We start from the raw sequence: 15,253 nt of genomic DNA, 5'->3' as shown, positions 1-15,253 counted from the left end.
CATTTCAGGGGGAAAAATGTGTTTTCTCTGGCAAGCAAGCAAGTAGATTTTATTTTTTGATTGAGTTAATGTCACATCTTTTTAAAGGACTTATCCAGGAACACAGCCATTCTAGTAAATTCAGTTCTAGTAATGTTTGTCACTGATTTGAGTCTTGGGCAGCAAGTTTGGTGCTCCATCAGTTCTCATTTTTAGCCCTGAGCTCTACCACAATCCCTACTGCAAAGTGATCTCCGCAGTGTAACTGTGCGTTCCCAGGTCCTCCACAGGTCTCCCATTTTATAAAATAAAACAAAACAAAACATAACTCACTGCTAAGTTTACCTGGCAGTATCTCTTTAATGTTAAAATGATTATTTATACAAAAGATTACAGCATTCTAAATATTTCCTTTTTAATTTTTTATGATGCTGTATTGAGTACTATCCTGTAGCTTTCCTACATCAGAAGGAAAAGTCAAAAATTGCTTGCTGTCTTCAGCATTCAAACTGAGCAAAATGCCAAAGTAAACCTGGTGCCCACTGCGGGCCTGGGTTATACACTCAGATTTCCCAGTTTTTGAAAGTGGGTCTCAGTCCACTGTTCTGGTTTGGTTTCCCCTTTAGCAGGAAGTGAACAAATGATGTTTGGGTAAAACTGAAGGAGCTTTAAAAAAATGAAGAGGTCACAGTGGTTTTTATAGGATCTGTGATCCACTTGTTATGTTACTCGGGGACTGGCAGCAGAACATTGCAACTGCTAGAGAAATTTACCCCAAAATGAAGTTGTGCATCGATAACACTACTCCTCTGCCCCCAGTTTGACAGCAGTTGAATCCTCGTGGGTCTCCAATACCCGTGGATCCCCGTCGTTCACTCGCGATGAGCGTGCAGTAAAGGCAGAGGGAACACGTGGCCAAGGCTCCGCTCCTCTCCGTGTGGATTCCGGAGCGGCGGGAGGCTTCACTGCCTCGTTGCTTCCCTCCCTGCTGCGGTGGGAGTAGAAACAACTGGCCCTAAACCGAGTTTCTGAATTCAATTTAGCATCTTTGAATTGCTTTCTTCTCGTATCTTGTTCTGGTCTTTTTTGATCCTGAAGTTAGGTCATATAAAAACTTTTATGAAATTACATAGGCTATGAACAGGAGATTATGATTTTCCTGCTATATTAAGCGTAAGTAATAGCTGGGTTATAAACCACAAATATGATGAATCCAACTGCATTCTGCCCACATACATCCATTTTATGCATATAGGTTCATATCCAAGTCTGTTCCAATCCAGAGATTTCCATTTAAGAAAGAGAGAACAATCTGCACTTGGTGAATTCTTCAGTGTCGATAAAGCGGTTTAAGGAAAGTTCTAACAGAAACTGATGCTTTTTGCACAGCGATCAGGAAAAAAAAATCCTTGTTTTTTATAATAACTCAAAATGCTAACATATTGATCTTAAATATAGCAATATATCCTGTATTTTTATGCAGATATTTTAATTTTGCCTTTGTAGGACAATAACTATTTTTAAATGGAATCTCTCTCTTGCATCTCAAAACAAATTCTTACATTATAATTCCACATTTCTACGAAATAAGACTCTTACCTTAATAATTTTGTCCCAGAGGGGCTGCATAACATACACAGATAGAGGGTTTGTATCCACAGCACTGTACTGTGAGGAAAGGAGCAAACATGTTAGAGCGCTGAGGAATGAATCTTTTTCCACCACTGTAAATCCTTCAGCAACTAAAAGCAATCATTCTGAGTGTGGCAGGAACAAATTTATTTCATTCGGATAACCACTCATACAGCTTTAATTTAATTAAAAAGCAGTGACCCAGTTTACAGCATTGTTAGCAAACTACATTGAAACACAAAGATCTAGGCTGATGCAGTGGTGAGCAGTTCTGGAAACACATTGCCCTAAAAATTTTTACTCATTTTACAAGATCTGTGATAAAAGTCTGCCCCTTACTGCATTTTTGGTTTAATTCTCTTTATTTGCACCACTGGCAATGCAGTCTCAGCAGCTGCTCCTTGCCCGTATGTAGGATCCCTAATGCAGGTGGTCCGTGGTCACAAGCGGGACGTCACCTCACAGAGATTTGCGGGGTTCCCTCCTAGACAGATCTGTAAAAACATGGTCTTATAAATTCCAATAAACACGTATCTGCACCTTTTCCAAGTGCACAGAAGAGAGAGTTTAACCGGTACCATGTTCAGCTGCAGTCCTGAGCGTGGGCAGGTCCTGCACGGTAGAAGTCAGTATTCGTTTGGGTGGGACGTGCTATTTGTACAGAATTTCTTGGAGTTACAAAGTATGTACATGGCATAGCTTGTTAGCATGGGGTAAATGACCCACATGTATCTTTATACAGCTCTGTCCAAACATACCCGTGTGGACAACACGGGTAGTAACACATGGATTACACAGATCACAACTTCTTGAAGGTCATCATGAGCAGAAGAGTTGGCAATAGAGTGGAATTCATTCTACCTAACTTCAACAAGTAATGGTTCTCTCCCCATAGTGATGCTCGCTATAGGTAACTTATCTCACCTCTTTGCCAACGATGCCTTTGCGTGAGTTTGCACTCCAGAAATACCTGTTCCTCTACGTTAGCTATCAAAGCGGCCCAGATATGTATCTTAAACTTAAGCACACTTAGATAGCTGATATGAGGGACTTCAGCTGGCAAGTACAAGCAGGAGAGAAGATCAGCACAGCATGTCTCAGTCTGCAACACACAATCCATGACTTTTGCTCTAATCTTTTCAACCTACTGAGGACAGCAGGCTACAGGCTGCTCAAGATCTGTTTTCTATGCGCATACAAAGAAACTGCAACTAGTTTCTGGAGAAAACACCACATTTGCTTAGTTATTTTAAAACCTGGGGTTAAGTTCTGATCGCAGGTAATAACTGTAGCATGCTTATGAAATTATTTGGACATATTTTGTATGTTATATGTTATGCACTTGCAAATATCTAAGGAGTCGCCTAGGAGCTACTGGGCAGAAAGAGCAGATTAACTTTCTGCAGGGAATAAAGTGTATGATTTAGTGAAGCATACATCACTGATATGTTCTCTATAAATATTCAAAGCACCACTTTAGGGTATCACTTTTCTCTGCTTCTGTCACCGCTGTTATTTGAAACGAGGCGATTAAATGATCAGAAAATTTTCTGCCAGAATATATACAAAAATTATTATTAAATATGTTATATCATGGGAAAAAAAAAGGATTTTGCAAGTAAAAAACGTAAGACAAAGTGTTTTGTTTACTTTAAGGTTTCCAAAGGCAAGCACCAAAAAGCAAAATGCTCCTTATGTGTTGCTAAAAAAAAGAAGAACAAAAAAGTATTGATTACAGACAGGTTCTACAGTGTCACCTAATGACTTTTCAAGATCGCTCACCCTGAACCCAGTTCATTCCTATGTCTATGGTCTTCTGCACGGGAATGGAATATTGAGTAGAAGTGAAGAAGCATGGAAATCAGCTTTTTCCACTCCAGCAATCGGCGTGTCTCAAAGTGTCTTAAATAACGTGAAGGCTGCATGGCAGCCCATCGCTGTGTTATTTCCAAAGCGTGAAAGTGAGGGTTGTGTTGTGTCTGTTCAAAGGCCCAAAAGCCCCCATTGTCACAGCACTGAATGATGATGAAGGTCAAAAATGGCCCAAAATGCCTTCTGGGACCAGTCTGCGGAGTGGACCGTGTCCAAAGCGGTGCCTGGTTGTTGTCTTGGCGGGAGCTTCTTGAAAGGGAGAGAGACCAGGGAGGGAACTAACCCCCCTGGCTAAGGCCGGGTCTAGCCCCCCGGTTCCTGCCTGGCCTTCTCCAACATCGCACTGTGGAGGGAGCTCTGGAATGGACCTCTGGAGTGACTACAAGACAGGGAAGAATATAAAGTGTGTCCACACAAACTGCAGGACAGGAAAGGATTCCTGGGGTAACCCTGAAGCACTGCCGTTGCACTAACTACTGGGAGAGAGTTACTTGAACTGAAGCTGATCATTACTGCAACAGGGAGGTTCTTTTCTTAAATTCCCTGCAGCACAGCACTGTGCCATACAGTCGTGTCCATGCAGAAGAAAAGCTCTGTGGCTTTTTTTACATTTGAATCATTACTATCAAAATGAGTGCATGGGTTTTAATTTCATATTAGTAATGACAAATCTTCAAGAACTGACAATTACACGAGGACTTACATGAAGAATAAAAATATTGAGTTGTTTGCGCTCTTCCCACAGGCCCAAGTATGAAATGGATAAGGTACTTCAGAGTTATTGCAGGGGAAGCACCTAATGAGAGTTGCTGAAATGCAGTAATTTCCCTGCCAACCTTATTGCATATAAATTACATTGTTCCTCCCAATCTAAACCTGCTTTAAAGTGCTACAAAATTAAAGCCAAACCAGTAGTTTTGAGTGAGCTCTGCATTTGCACAGTCATTTAAGTCTGTTTAACATATATGAAGGGGGGAATCATTTTATCCTCCTTCTAGCTTAACTTTTCACAAAAACAATAGAAGACAATTTAAAACAGGAGAAAATCATTCCATCAACTTCAAAATAGGCCAAATCATATAAGACGGTGCTCTTTGAGTAAGTGATCTGCTGAAAATAAGAACCCTAGAGCAGCAGTTTTCAACCATATTTGCTCATGGGACCTTGAAGCCTATTCAAGGAAACAGGCAAGGAAAAGGGCAAACTTATTGTCATCCAGCCTATACTTACAAACAGTGATCTGCACCTCAAATGAAAATTTTGAGACATCTGCCAATAGAAAAACTTTGAGAAACCACTTTTCAACAATGCGTCTTTAAGGAAACATTTACGCAATTGGTTACATTTTACTGTCTACCATTTGTGATCCAGCTGCTCTCATACTCTATTCGGTTTAAAACTCTACCGCATGTGAAAAAAAAAATGGGAGGGAATAAAATAAAAGACACTTGATAGAGGCAGTAAGTGAGCTTTACCGTTCTTACTGCTCATGCAATGCACAGGGTGCTGGTCTCACTATCAAGAATCTTCGCTTTTACAAGAGATTAATTCTTGGTGGTTTTGGAGGTTACAAAACAACTCTTCTAGTGCAGGGCATGAATCGGGCATTATTTAAGAGAACTCAGTAAAATCTATCCCTTCTGGGCAAGGTATTTCCCAGTTATGCAACAGGAGCTTTCCTTCTTTAGTATTTCAGACTTCTGGAATGACCCCAAAATTAAAGAAAATACTGAAATACTGAATCAGAATCACAGAATCCCAGAATGGTTGAGGTTGGCAGGGACCTCTAGGGATCCCCCAGTCCAGCCCTGCTCCAGCAGGGACACCCAGAGCAGGGGCACAGGGTCCATCCAGGCGGGTTTGGAGATCTCCAGAGCAGGAGCCTCCACAGCCTCTCTGGGCAGCCTGTGCCAGGGCTCTGGCACCCTCACACCAAAGAAGTTCTTCCTCACGTGGACATGGAGCTGCCTGGGGTTCAGCTTGTGCCCGTTACCCCTTGTCCTGTCACCGGCCACCATGGAGAAGAGCCTGGCCCCATCCTCCCTACACTCTCCCCTCAGGTACTTGCACATGTTGCTCAGGTCCCTCTCGGCCTTCTCTTCTCCAGGCTGACCAGGCCCAGCTCACTTAGTCTTTCCTTATAAGATAGATGCTCCAGTCCCTTCATCACCTTTGTTGCTATTCAACACCTGACAAGAATCTAATCAAGAATCAAACTACACTGGCAAGAACCCTCCATCATTTCCTAGCATATACTAAACACACTTTTTAATTCTATTTTATATATATTTTACAGGTCTGTAGACGTTATGGGACATGTCCTTGGATTTTAACAAACGTTTACAAGAACAATGAGCTATAAACTCCGCAAACGCCAAACAAATTAAAGAACACTTAGCAGTTTAAAAGTGATGACACATTCCAGAACACAAGCCTGATAATACTAATACTGGCATTACTTTATATGATATTTTCACTTAATTAAATTTTCATAAGTAATAAACTTATATCTCCTGTTGCTTAGTTAGTTTGGACTACCCTGCCTTTTCCCCCCTTACCAATTCTGGTTGATATTGCTCAGTTTTTAGGAAGCTGTTCTTATGAAAACTGCTATGTGGTGGCTGCCCCTGTGGATACACACTAATCCTTCAGACTTCCCGATTTTCACAACGCCTGGCACCTGCGCAGGACCATGTGCCACCTCCTGTCACTTAGTGGGGGTATCTACACACCCATGCCCACGAGCTCCTGGGGCATGCGGTGCAGTAGGGTTGGCAAAGGTGCTCTTAGGAGTGAAGTGCAGTAGTGGCAACCACAGCTTGCCCGCATTGCAGTGCCACTGCTGCAAGATGACAGGATCACCGGACAGGACCACAGGAGAAATCTTTCAGGCCAGAAGGGACCTCGGGAGGTCCAACCTCCTTCTCTAAACATGTACAGCCAGAGGCCAAATTTGCTTCCTTAATCTGGATGGGTCTTGATAAGCTCCATGGATGGAGACGGCACAACCTCCCTGGACAGCCCCACTGTGTTCAAGGCAAAAGAGCTTCTCCTTATCTGAACACCTCTTGTTTCAGCTTATGGCCATTACGTCTCGTCTTCCTGCCCTGCACCACTATGGAGGGCCTGGCTCCACCATCTCCATGAGTTCCCATAGGCGCTGGGGGATTACAGTTAGGTCCCCCCAAACCTGTCTCTTCTCCAAGCTGAACCAGTCCTCCCTCAGCCTCTCCTCACAAGGTAGGTGCTCCAGCCCTGACCATCTCCATCACACTCTGCTGAATATGCTCCAACTTGTGAACGTCATTATGTGCTGGTCCCAAGAGCCAGGTTCTTGCTCAATACAGGAGACCAGATAAATCTGATTCCTGACTGTCAGCATCCAAACTAGGGAGGGGGCAGTACTGGAAATCAGCAACTCTTTTTCAATCAACAGTCCTTATATTAAGGAGGTTGCATAACTTGTTTTCAGGAAAAGAGTTTCTTTAAAGGAAAGTGTCCAAAATGCTACACAAAGAAGCCAGTATGAGCGGAAAAGAAGATGGGAATAGGATTAAATATGAAGAAGGGATAACAGAGGGAGACACACATTTGTTGCTGTAAGGGGACAAAGCTGGGACCAGCCTGGATTGGCAAAAGCATTAAACTGGATAAAAAAAAACAGCCTGCAAATCCTCCTGGAACTGCACAAAAAGAACCTTAATCAGCCCTATCAAAATGCTGTAACGTGTTGAGGAAGTTGATTTCTATCTATTTTTTGTCTTCTATGGTTGGTAAAAATAAATGGCATGGGAATTCTGTGCAACATTTTTGTGTGTGTGCACAAACCTGCACTTTCAAAGGTACCATCAGCCTGTTACAGATTAATCAGTAGCCAGAATTCCCACATAGCTGGAGTTCTGCCAGAGAACGTATTAAATCTTGGGGAACCCAAAGAAACACCTTGAGGTCAAAAAAGCACAGACCTATTAAAAGTGGGTTGCAGGTTTCAAGGGGAGGATGCTAAACAGGGGTTCTGAACCATGTATGTCAAGCAGTGGTGTGGGCTAGTAGCCAGACCCATAGGAGAGGAGATATTTCAGGGAGAGAGGAAAAATCCCCATTCTTCTCTCTTCAGAACAACCGTTTTATTAAAACGGTCCCCCTAGATTCACCATTCATGGATGCCCCTTTGCAATTACTCTTATATCAAAACACAGATGAATAATCAGGAATAAACAGATGAGAATACAAATAAATGTATGAAAATCCAGAACACTAAAAATGTAAAGCATAAATAAATAAAATCACAGAATCACAGAATGCTTCAGGTTGGAAGGGACCTCTAGAGATCATCCAGTCCAACCCCCTGCACACGCAGGGTCACCTAGAGCACGTGGCACAGGACTGCGTCCAAGCGGGTTTGAAGATCTCCAGAGAAGGAGACTCCACAACCTCTCTGGGCAGCCTGTTCCAGGGCTCTGGCACCCTCACTGGCAAGAAATTTTTCCTCAAGTTCCTGTGGAACTTTTGGTGTTTCAGTTTGTGGCCATTTCCTCTAGTCCTATCAGTGGCCACCAGTGAGAAGAGGCCGGCCCCATCCTCCTCACTGCCTCCCTTGAGGTACTTCTAGACACTGCTCAGGTCCCCTCTCAGCCTTCTCTTCTCCAGCTGAACAGGCCCAGCTCCCTCAGCCTCTCCTCACAGGGCAGATGTTCCAGGCCCCTGATCATCCTTGTGGCCCTGCGCTGGACTCTCTCCAGCAGCTCCACATCCCTCTTGTCCTGTGGAGCCCAGAACTGGACACAATACTCCAGATGTGGCCTCACCAGGGATGAGTAGAGGGGCAGGATCCCCTCCCTCGACCTGCTGGAGACGCTCTTCTTAACGCACCCCAGGATCCCGTTGGCCTTCTTGGCCACGAGGGCAACTGCTGCCTCATGGTCAACTTATCATCCACCATGACACCATGAAATCACTTGGTTGTTACTTGCATCTTTATGAGACTCAACAACACATACAACTTTTTCTATCCAGAGTGTTATCCCAAAAATGATCTAGCACACAGAAAACCTTTGTGAATTCATGGGTGTAGCGTGGCTTTCAGAAACACGTCCAGTTACCCCATCACTGGGCAGACATCCTGCGATAAGCAATATCGGACACAACATCTCTCTGGTGTGACTTCATTATATGTTCTTACCTCGTTAGCATTTGCTATTTAAAAGGAAATTAATGATCATGCAGCTCTTGAAATACTACATTATGTCAGCCACCATCACAGCACAATGAGGATTAACAAATAGTGCACGTTCCAAACCAGTCTTTTAGGATTATGTAACCGAGTTGGCCCAGGACTCTTCTGCATGCAATGACACAGAACGTAAAGGTAATGAATGATTTGGTTTACTCTAGGTATTATTCACCAGCTTTTAATTAAACTGCCAGTCTTCCAGTTCATCCAAGTTATCTGAAGAAGACTTCAAGCTTCTGTTGGCAAAACAGTGGGTTGTTGACTCACCGAGTTTATGGGGAGCAGAAAACATTAATTTGAGAGAATCTTTTCATTGCCCCAGATTTTCATGGCTTGTATTGCAGTGAGATGGCTCGAAAAAACTAAACAGGTAAAACTGCTGATATAGTTTTAAATATAATGTAGGAAAAAAAGACTATGCAAATACTATCTGCAAAAGTACTATACAAAAAAAACCCACTGTACACAAAATTGCGCATACACGAGCATGAAGGACATTATCTGTATCCTAAGAAGGTTCTGATAAAAAAGGTTGCCTTGAAAATATATAAAGACTTAATAGAAATCTAGTTTTGTATTTTTCCACACTAGTTTTATACTAACATAATGTAATTCACCAGATCTCACTTAACACAGTTTGCTCTTTTGGTGTAAGTCAGAATGGGACAAAAAATCCATCCTTGAAACATGATCCCTGTATCTTCTGATACTGTGTCTCTAACCGACGGGGTTGGGATGTAACTATAGAGGTCCTCTCATCATCTAACGCACAATAAAAGTTAACTTGACATTCAGGAAGGAGATCAAGTTAACCCTGAGTTAATGAGCTACTGTCTTCCAATTGCTTGTGATAGATGTACTCCTAACTCACAGCAAATCCAAGTGAAACACAGTGAAAACAACTTTGCTAAAAAAGGTGCAAACAATCGTTTTCTGAAGCACTTAATTTTTTTTTTCCTGACAGAAATCTAACTGTTTCTTCAGACTCTGATAAAATGATTTCATGCCCTCCCCAGTAGCTGCTCCACTGCTTAGCTATCCCTCCAAATACAAGACTGATACAAGATCCCATCTTAAATCCCTCTTGATGTAACTAAGGCTTACATACTATCCTGCTTGAAAAGGGCATGCATGAAGAGTAACTGGCTGCTACACTCTGGTCCTCATAGTTCATTTTTTTTAAGCCTCAGTATTCTTGATGCCCCCTTGTCGTGGATTGCAAACAGTCTGCCAAAGCAGGCAGGACGCATGATGCCAGGGAACATCTCATCACTGCACCACAGCAGTCTAAGTAACACTTCTTAACACATACATAAGCTTTCTTCTCTTTTTGTAAGTCACAACATTGCCAAAAACACACTAATCTCTGGGTGGGTTTTTTTTTGCAATCAGTTATGTCTTGTTTCCGATTTGAAATTTTGCTTCCCCTACTAAACATTCGGCCTTGTTTACTGAGTTTCACTATTGAGTTCTGGCCATCCTATCCACTTTTAAAGAACATTTTTAATCCTAGATACATTCTTCAAAGTCTTTGGTGTCACACAAGAATTTCAGAAGGGTATTCTCTGTTCTGTCAGTTAATGAAACTATTGAATAGTAAGGGAGGTGGGACAAAAAGCTGGTTGAAAGATTCTGCTTGATATATCCTCCCACCCGGACAGAAAAAATAAAATTACCCTTAGGAGGATGTTTTGAACCCACTATGCTTCCATTTTATGCTGGTTTCACCATAATTGTGTCAACTTAGTTTACTTACCAAGTGGGGTAGCAAAAGCCTCACTGAAATGTAATCACATATACCTCTTTTACTGCCTCCCTCTTCTCTACACGGAGAGTTAACCTCCAAGAAATGGCATGGAGGATAAACGCAGCAATGGTTTACATATATCAATGTGAAAATATTGACTCTTCAATCTTAATTTTTAATGTTTTTATTTTTAATCTAATTTCCTTATGATGCATTGCAAAGCCTGTTCTTTGAGTGAAATCACTGTAATTTGTTCTTGGACCATTTTTATTCTGGAACAAAATCTGTTAAAAAAGAGAAAACTGTCTTGGAAAAGCTTATTCCATAGGTACTACGGAAACTGATTCAAGAAAGGTTTGCAAGAATCTAAAAATCATTGTGATGAGAACAGGGACTGACAACAACATTCAACATTCACATTATTAGATTCTGATGAGGAGGATAGAAATAAAGAAGCCAATTCTGCTTTTATTTGCATTCATTACTTGGCTGACTCTGGACTACTTGTTTCCAGCAGCAACCCAGAAGGAAGGAAAAAGGCAGCTGTGTAATTCCATGGATGCTCCTCAAGAACCACAAACTGTGAGTAACATCTAAGGCTAAGCAGGAACACGACACATGATTCAAGTGGCCCAGCTGCAACGCGCTGCAGATGTGCAGCTGCATCATTCCAGATGTTGGCCTGCTGTGCTCTGCAGCCGCAGCAGAGCCCCACAGCACTGCAGGCCCCTCGGCCCCAAAGGCTGCCCGTGTGTGTTCCTAGTGTCCCCACTCGTGTCCCCACTCGTGTGTTCCCAGTGCGTCTTCTGGTGGAGGTTCACTCAAAGGGAATGCAGTTTGTGTGCTCCAGAATCACGCCGGGAAACGAGCCTCAGCCTAGTCATGGTGGAAGATTGGGAGGTTTGCCTCAAAAGCACATTCCTGATCGGAACTAAAACACTAACATACACACATCTGCTGGTGGTGACATACTGATCTCCTCGTACTCATGAGGCTGGCTATTCTCACATAATAAAGGCATGAAAATTGGCAATATATGAAATGCAATTCATTATACAAATTATTCTTTTAAGCGGTATCCTCCTGTTAAATATGGATAAATTGTGCAAAGCGAGGATTATCCCAAGCCATTGCTACGAGTGCAAATGTAATACTGCACGACGGTGCTTGCCTCTTTCCAGTTTCCCAAGCACACTCCATGTCTGAAAGCAGCACACGCCTTTAACTCAGGCTGGACTATGTGCTAATAAACCCTTCCAGAGCTGACCTGCTTGTCCCTCACAATAAACTGAGCTGGCACCACCGAGGAACAAGCTGCAGAGACATCCAGGTGGCTGTGAAGAGAGGCAACGGTTCTGTGGCTGGGCACAGCAATGCAGGTTTTGTGCCACTCCTGCCGACTCCAGCAGCCTCCTCATGAGGGTTGGGAAGGTGGAGAAGGCAACACGAGTTGACAGACAGGGCACACCTCCGGCCTTGGGATGAGAAGAGCAAGGTTGTGGTTGTGGTCACAGCCCTCAGCATGGGAGGTGACATAAGGAGGAGATGTGACAGTGATAAGTGTCTCCTTGCCACATTTCCCTGCATTTTTGGAGGGTTTTAACACCTCGTGAGCAGCCCTCAGGAACGTGCACGGCCAGCCCAGGTGGAGCAGCCAAGTCCTGCTTTGTCCCTCAGGATCAGGAGCATGGGGAAGACGTTGCAGATAGCCCAGCCGTGTGGCTGCAGTGACCTCGCACAGCTGCAGTGCTCTGCGTGCACCCATTCTGGTTTGCTTAGATATTTTTATTTTCCTGTCTCAGGGCCTAGTCACCTTAGATAACGAAGAGCTGACTCTCTGATTCCACCTTTCTAAAGCCTATATTTATCATAGTTTTCCAGAACATGGTTTAATAGCTACTTCTCAAGTGTGTTGGCTGGTTCCTGTGCTTACCAGAAGTGTCCAACCAGTGTCTAACATATTTTCTAGGCTTTGCAATGCTACTGAAAAAAAAAGAGTAATTTTAACATACTAAATTAATGATTCAGTCTTTCAATAATGATCAGTAGTGTAAATCACCGCAGTATTGTTTAAGCAAGATGTTATTACAGTTTGCTCCCCATCTGCATTTTTTGCAGCCACTTTAATCCGAGTGATAAGGATAATGCAAATCCCTTGTATTTGCACAATAAGTTAAAACAATCTGGACGACTTGCTTGAATTCTAGCCCACGCTGGCGCTGAGCGGCAGCTCGCTGTTCCTCCTCACGCGGCGCGGGCGGCTCGGGCGCCCCGCGGCCCCGTCCTGCCCACGCACACGGGTCGCCACGCTCCGCGGAGGCGGCTCCGCGCACCTTGGGAGGGCTCCGGAGCGCACGGCTCCTCCACGGCAGGTTACTCCGCGCTGAACAGGCAGAACTCCCGGGGATGAGATGTTGGTGGGAGGTTGAGCTATGGGGAAGGGGACCAAGAAGCGAGGCCCATGGGGGGCACACGGTGGGCACCGCTCTGTGACACTCGGCGTGCAGGGGTCTGGTAGGAGCCGCAGCCCTAGATGCTCTCCCATGCGCAGGACGTTCCCCATCCATCGCATCCGGCTGCGCCCTGGCGCTGGGCAACCAAAATATCCCGTGACCTGCCCGTTCCTTTGAATTCTGCAGGCTTGCTCCTTGCTAACATGAGATTTGTCATGAATTATTTAAAAACATTCTTTTTTTCTGGTTTTCTTGTTTACTTCCGAAGCCAAAGCATCCTTGCATGTGTAGGAGCACAAAAGCAGCAACAAGGCACGCTTGCTCACGGATACGCTCCTTTTAAATTATTCCTAGACTTGTTTTTCTTTAAAACGCACACAACTTCTAACACTTTGGATACGTGCTCCGCACACGGCTCTGCTGCTGCCACCCCTGCGTTCCCCTGATCGGGCACTCCGAGCCTGCCCGACCCTTCACTCGCATGCCTGGATTCAACCCGAGCTTCCAAATAACTTTAACTCACGAGGCGCTAAATCCGAAGTGCCTCTTTAAATAAAAACAGTGGAATGACACCACCCCCCCACAACAAGAGAAAAAAAAGGGAAAAGACAGCGAAAGGGAGGGTTTGGGCACCTCGCTGTAGCAGCCATGAGGAAAAATGGTTGCAAAACTGCAGCCTTTTGGGGCACAGCCCCACTCGCCTCAAGGACCCCAAGGGTCCCGGCTGCTGGCGCATCCGCACTGCCTCCCCGCCAGCCTCCACAGTGACGGAGCCCAAGGCGGTGACGGAGCCTGCGGTGGTGACGGAGCCTGCGGCGGTGACGGAGCCTGCGGCGGTGACGGAGCCCACGGTGCTGATGGTGCCCGCGGTGGTGATGGAGCCCGCGGTGCTGATAGAGCCCCACGGTGCTGATGGTGCCCGCGGCAGTGATGGAACCCGCTGTGCTGATGGAGCTCGCGGCGCTGCCTCGCGCGGTGGTAACGGAGCCCCGCGGTGCTGATGGAGCCCGCGGCAGTGACGGAGCCCGCGGTGGTGACGGAGCCCCGCGGCGGTGACGGAGCCCGCGGCGCCGCCGCCTCGCGCCGTTACCTTGTAGTGGCGGAATCCGTCCAGCTGCCGGTCGGTGACATAGCGCGCCCGCCACATGGCCGCGCTCCCTCCCTCCCGGCCGCTCCGCTCCGCTCCGCGCCGCTCCGGCCGGGCAGGAGGCGGAGGCGGGCGCAGGGCGCGGGGCCGAGCGCGGCTCCCGCCCGCCCCATCGGCGCAGGCCGCGGCCTGCCCGGCTCCCGCCGCGGGGCCTGGGCCCTGCGCAGAGCCAGGCGCGTCCCCGCCTGCCGCGGCCCCAGAGCGGGCGGTGAATCGCTGCGGTTGGGAAAGACCTTCAGGATCAGCGAGAGCAACCTCGAGGCCATGCCTGCGAAACCGTGTCCCCAAGCGCCTCATCTGCACGCTGCTGCCACGCTGCCAGGGACGGGGACTCCACCGCTTCCCTGGGCAGCCTCTTCCAGTGCTTCACTAGTCTTCCATGTAGAAACTCTTCCGAATATCTAACACGGTGAGGTTGAAACACCTGCAGCCAGAGCCCTTCTCCCGCGGGAGTCTGCAGTAACCCGGGTACTCTGTGATTTCCAGGGAGGAAGCTGAGCGATGGTGTAGGCATAAAACCAAGGGGGAAAAAATAGAATAGGGCAGTTATGTTTCAGCCAGCTGGAAATGCATTTAAACCTATGGCTTGACCCCTTGCTTTAGTTTCACAGTGTATGGTAAGCTGGAGAGTTGACACAGTACACATGAGCCTGGAGACCTTACTGACCAAGTGGAAATCATCCAGAACCAACTCCATTAAAATTCACTACTTGGAGCCCGCGAGCTCTCCCGGGCTATGAGGGTACTGTGCAAGCCCGTGTTACTTCACAGACTGCGCAATGCTGGTAGGCATTGCAGGGAAGTTAAAAGCATTAAGTGCAAGCCGTTCCTGTCCTGTATTATTATCTACACAATAATCACCCGACAGGTGCTTACACCTGCATTCTGCTCTCAGCAGCAGCCTCTGAACTTCAGCTCTTGAAAACAACCCACACACATAGAACCTGAGCTTCAGATTGCTGATTTAAAATCTATCCTTTTTTTTTTTTTTCTTAAAGAGAAGGGCATTTGCATCTGAACTTCTTGGGAGTCAACTCTAATTTTAATTAGAGTTATTACTTTCTTGGAAATGGGAAGAATCCAGATTATGTTTTCTTTGAGACCTCCTCTGAATTCATGTTAAAAACTGCCACAAGAAAGAGTATTAGGAGAACTGCCATTCAGGAGTGTATCATTCAGAAAATAGATCA

At 45.5% G+C, this 15,253-nt stretch overlaps 1 protein-coding gene across 1 annotated transcript in view; it reads right to left on the bottom strand.

Moving 5' to 3' along the window:
* Positions 1-14,088, bottom strand: part of LOC104570831 (ethanolaminephosphotransferase 1) — a 47,865-nt gene extending 33,777 nt beyond the window's left edge. Inside the window, exons 1-2 of the mRNA XM_088536353.1 lie at positions 14,007-14,088; positions 1,579-1,647 (exon numbers count right to left, since the gene is read on the bottom strand). Of these exons, the coding sequence (XP_088392479.1) occupies positions 1,579-1,647; positions 14,007-14,063 (126 nt within the window). The 5' untranslated portion in view covers positions 14,064-14,088. The remainder of the gene's footprint in view (positions 1-1,578; positions 1,648-14,006) is intronic.
* Positions 14,089-15,253: the final 1,165 nt, after the last annotated feature.

This window comes from Tinamus guttatus, unplaced genomic scaffold (genome assembly GCF_059628265.1).
Source record: "Tinamus guttatus ecotype Peru unplaced genomic scaffold, ASM5962826v1 Tinamus_guttatus_pri_ptg000659l, whole genome shotgun sequence".
Classification (NCBI taxonomy): Eukaryota; Metazoa; Chordata; class Aves; order Tinamiformes; family Tinamidae; genus Tinamus; species Tinamus guttatus.
This window is presented reverse-complemented; position numbering and strand designations above follow the sequence as displayed.